The sequence below is a fragment of the Panicum virgatum genome, chromosome 1N, assembly GCF_016808335.1.
Source record: "Panicum virgatum strain AP13 chromosome 1N, P.virgatum_v5, whole genome shotgun sequence".
In the NCBI taxonomy this organism is placed as follows: Eukaryota; Viridiplantae; Streptophyta; class Magnoliopsida; order Poales; family Poaceae; genus Panicum; species Panicum virgatum.
Genome location: NC_053145.1, coordinates 52,615,824 through 52,620,571, shown reverse-complemented (window position 1 = coordinate 52,620,571; position 4,748 = coordinate 52,615,824). Strand labels below are relative to the sequence as shown.

Sequence of the window (4,748 nt, the reverse complement as noted above, 5' to 3'; positions counted from 1 at the left end):
TACTAGATCATTTCCCAGATGCCAATTGTAGCATTATGATACGACCTTGGGAGCGCAAGTTTTACACGTAGTGGAACATCAAGAATAATTTAAATTGTGAAAAACACATTTGTGAGATAAATGGATACCCATTACAATGAAATAGTGATTGGAAACCATTTTTTTCACTAGCCATTTCATCAGATTGATTATAATAAAAAGGTTGATCATGTGGAATAACTATCAGATTTTATATGTTTGTATGATACAGATTTTGAAACATTAATGGTACAGTACAACTCTGAGATTAATCCCAAGCCCCTACATTGAGGTCACAGAAATGCTGAAACTTGAGAGCAGACATATTAATCCCTGTTCTGGCATTGCTCAAGGACTAGCGTGCTGCATTAAGCATCTAGTAGCAATACATGGTTTGCGGTCGTTATTGGAATCTACTAACAAGGGGCCAGTTTCTTGCAAAAATAAAGTACCACTCTCAATACAGAAATTCTCGAACCTAGCTAAACTTGGATGGAATATCGCAGCAATCTAAACGTTCATCCTTACGTGGATTTTCAGCTCCATATGTTTGAAAAAGAAAGTAAATAACACATCAAACATCTCCAGCAGATTATTCATCCCTCTCCCCAATACCAAAAATCTGTCTTTTTGGTAATGTGAGGTGCTCCTGTAAATTACCGATTCTATCGTCAATACCTTAATTTTTTTGGTGATCGCCAAAACACGCCTTCCTCTTACTTAAATGTAGGGGATCCCTCCATCCACCCTATGTAAAAAGTATTATTGGTGATGGAGAGAGTGAAAATATATAAAATATGAGAGATAAGTAATTTGCTAGAGATGCTATCGAATGCAATCTTGACCATCCAATCAATCAAATAATCTGACACAACAGAGTTTTCCCTTGGTTTCATTTTGCTGTTCATCCCTAAAAAGAACTTATGGCTGATTAGTTATTGCCCCACATCTATCATTTAACCATTAGGAAACACTTTATTTCCACCAACCAAATCAAGTTTGAAAACATAAAAAGGCTAATGGATACTTGCATAGTTGCACAATAGCCCGTGAAACTGAATGACCAAATCCTCATATGTAAGAAATTACTTCTGTTGGATATCTTTTTCAAGAACTCCAGTGGCAATTAACGTAAAACAAACATTGCAAGTCCAATGCTTTGTTTGAACATGGGATGCACCTACAGTTGCTAAAGGAAATAGATAAAAGTCTAGTTAATGGTACAACTTTGTTTCCCAACAGCAGAGAGCACCTGAATTCATGCAAAGCAACAAAATTAGAGCATTTTTATTAACACAACGTTATGGCACAGATATCACCTAACTGAACGGTCTTCCTAGCATGCATCGGGAGAGCACAGAGCTCTAATGCATCGATGACAACACTCCAACTAAAACTACTGGGAACATGACCCCTAGAAGCCAAGGTCTTACAGCAAACACTCTGAGGTTCATTACAGAAGATAATAAGGCAAGGATCATTAGAGAAAGAAACTCTGAGCGCCCAGGTGGCTCCAGTTGATCAGCTGATTGCATCAGGTTGCCGTGCCCTCAATCATGTAATAGCTGAACTTTTGAACATCAAGTTCTATTTGTTACCTCGAGCTACATGCATACAGTCCTGTTACCACAAGGTACTTTGATGATCGGCCTACTTAGCTTAAATGAATGTATCCAATTCTCGTGTATCCAAATCAACTTCAATTCTGGATAATTTAAGTAGCTTAAAAACTCAGTCCATCTAGAATTTTGTTCCCCCAATTATTTGATTTGTCATGATTATTTATAAATCAGAACAAACCGAAGAACCTCGCACCAATATAACAGTGTCAGGCATGTTTACATTTACAGCTTGGACATAGAGCCATGCTTAGCATCCATTCAATTACTTCAGGGTGAACTTGATTGGTTTTTTTCTAACATGCTTAATCAACAAAACCTATTTCGACGATCTGGGAACACATGATACTAGGATTCTCACATTTTGAACATGTGAATACCATCTGAAATAATCATAACATTCCACTAAAATAGTAGTCCTATGGCACACTAAAAATTAGTAATCAGAACAGATAAGAGATGCAACAGATAGTCAAATAAAGATGTTAAGAAAGAGAGGTGAGAAAGGTGATAGCTGGCATGCTCTTTGGGTGCTAACATCCGATAATCTACCACCAAGAATATCTTTAGTATCCCATGAAAGAGTAAATATAGATTCTTACCAAACTGCAACAAATAATTTGTTGCAACAGCACAAGATTCACCAGCGGGCTGGTGCATGTGATATTTCCACCAATTTATGGTCGCGTTGTTTGAATTTATGGGTTTAGAGTTTCCATGCTTGTTTGAATTTATTATACGCTGTAGTGCTTCATTTGGTGGCAGGGGCAAAAGAGTCATTTCACGTTACTTTTAACACTGCTATCTTGTGTCAAACTAACGGAAGGGCTAAGAACCAAAACGATTTTCGATTTAAGGCTAGATTGCAAAGTTCAATTGAAAAGGGGCAACAAAGTAAGCTCAATATTTTTAGCCAAGAAACTAAAAAACCCATATTTTTATGACTTAATACTCTTCGTTCAAGAAGAACTGGAAAGCTTGAGGTCAATTGACTGCAGCTGTATCCGAAGATGCTGGTTGTCCTCCAGCAGGCGATCATATTCGATCAGCAAGCCTTCAGATTGCTTTTGGATAGCAAGTGCCTTGTCCTCAGCAACATTGACCTCTTCTGTCTTTTCTTGGACTTGTAGTTTCAGTTTCTTCATCTCCTTGTTCAGAGTGGCAATATCTTCCTGATACTTCTTTGTCTCCTCTGAAATTCCATGTTTTGCTTCCTCCAACATTTTATTATGCTTCGATACAGCCTCTAAGTTCTTCTTGAAGGCACGCAAATCTCTGATGTATTGGTGAAGCCGGTCAATCACTATCACAAGAAATAAGGAGTACCCTGAAAGAATAGTAATGTGCTCAGATTTGGACCTAGAGCAGATAGCTCAAATTGAGTGCTGAAACGCTTAGCATGATATTTGTGGATGGGCCATATGTAAAAAGAGGCAAGATATAGATAAACACATTCAACTGGAGTCATATACAAACTAGAAATCTCAGCACAACATGAATATACAGAACAAATCAATAGAAGCAATTCGGTCTGCTCTCAATAGTGATGGAACATGAACCAATAGAAACAATTCAGTCTGCTCTCAATTGTGATGAGATAGGTAGATAGATAATCAAAATTCAATTCCAATCCCCTATAGACAATCAAAATTAAATTTTAATCCTCATGTTCTGTGAAATTACTAGTGTCTAGAGAAAGGTAATCTCTAATATAATGCAGCTTCGTAAATGTTATATTAAGTATTCACTTTTCAATCAACAATCTGTTCGTGCTATGTTTTTTGGGAAAATTCGATTTATGCCACCACAACTCCGTGAAATTGGGTTTCACGTTGAAAATCATGCCACTCAATGGCATGGATTTCAACATGAAATCCAACTTCGTGAAATTGTAGTGGCATGGATCCAACTAACCCATGTTTTTTACCAACTGAGTTCTGCATAAGATAAATAACCAGTTGGACCATAAGAATTTTCCATTTATTCACTAACGAATGTACATAGTAGTCAGCATTTCCCCCGGCAAGGTCAAGGAATAGAAAGCAAGACTATCTATAAAACTAAGATCCCCCAAACTCACCTAAGAACCCATCAAACAGGGAAGCGAGTCCAATCTGAAGATGGGGAACATGGCTGGGGGGATGCTTTTACCAAGGACCTACCCATGAGGGACGCCTCGAGGAGGTGACGCGAAAAGAGGACCTGATCTGTGGGCGTGAGCCCGCCGCCGGAGTCGGGGTCGGTCGCGCGGCAGCTGATCTCGGCTATGCTGTAGAGCGTAGAGGCGAGAATAGCGAGGACGACGCCCGCGACCGTCTTGACGGCGACGGGCGCGCGGCGGCCGCGCTTCAGGCGGTCGATGCCTAGCACGGCAAGCTTCCGCAGTGGCGTCTTGAATAGCAGCGCTGCAACCACGGACACCTCCGCCACCAGCACAAGGAACAGCAGCTGGATCATCGCCGCTAGTGTGGTGCTGCTGATTAGATCCTGGGCTCCGATTAGACGAGATCTAGGAGGCGTTTTGGGGGTGGGGGGTTGGTTGGAGCCGAGGAGGCGGGGTGCGAATTTTCAATTTTCTTTTATTTGTTTGCATTTTTTACCTTTTCACCCTCCATGGACCAACGGTAGGATGATATGAAGTCATATTCATCCTATTCTAAAAGAAGTCTCTTTGGATATTGACACAATCTCTAAAAACAATTTTGACCAATATATTTTTTACTACAAAAAAATTATAAAATATAGTTAAAATATACTTTTACGAAACTACATTTCAAGATGAATTTACTTATATCACTTTCGTATTTTCAAACTCAAATAAAAAATTATTTATAGTCAAAGTTTAAATATTTGACTTAAAACAAACTCAAAACGAGGGAGTACATTTGAAAATACATAATTATTGCACCTTGGGAAGAGAGAAAGTATAAAAGAAAAACTAGAGTTAGGTGGTCTTATATGTATAAATGTGCATTTATTTTGGGGTAAATTTTGAAGGAAAAATATATGTTTTGCTCCCACAACTTTGATTTGAGGGTCAAGTTCATACATCAACTTTCAGATAGGCCAATATAGCTCCTCAACTTCCGTTTCTAGGTCAAATTTATTCTT

General features: G+C 38.8%; 1 protein-coding gene across 1 annotated transcript; it reads right to left on the bottom strand.

Annotated features, from left to right (window-relative positions):
• Nucleotides 1–2,463: 2,463 nt before the first annotated feature.
• On the bottom strand, nt 2,464–4,195 carry LOC120656587 (B-cell receptor-associated protein 31-like). Its single transcript, XM_039934726.1, has 2 exons — nt 3,800–4,195; nt 2,464–2,964 (listed from the first exon to the last, which is right to left on the bottom strand). Exons 1-2 carry the CDS (start codon nt 4,092–4,094, stop codon nt 2,597–2,599), a joined length of 663 nt encoding a protein of 220 aa, XP_039790660.1. The 5' UTR covers nt 4,095–4,195; the 3' UTR covers nt 2,464–2,596.
• Nucleotides 4,196–4,748: the final 553 nt, after the last annotated feature.

Bases quoted from the DNA above. Each gene is read 5' to 3' on its own strand.
- LOC120656587 (XM_039934726.1), bottom strand. From the start codon at position 4,094: ATGATCCAGCTGCTGTTCCTTGTGCTGGTGGCGGAGGTGTCCGTGGTT. The intron at 2,965-3,799 runs GTAGGTCCTTGG...CTATTCTTTCAG, and splicing joins CCTCGAGGCGTCCCTCATGG to GGTACTCCTTATTTCTTGTG.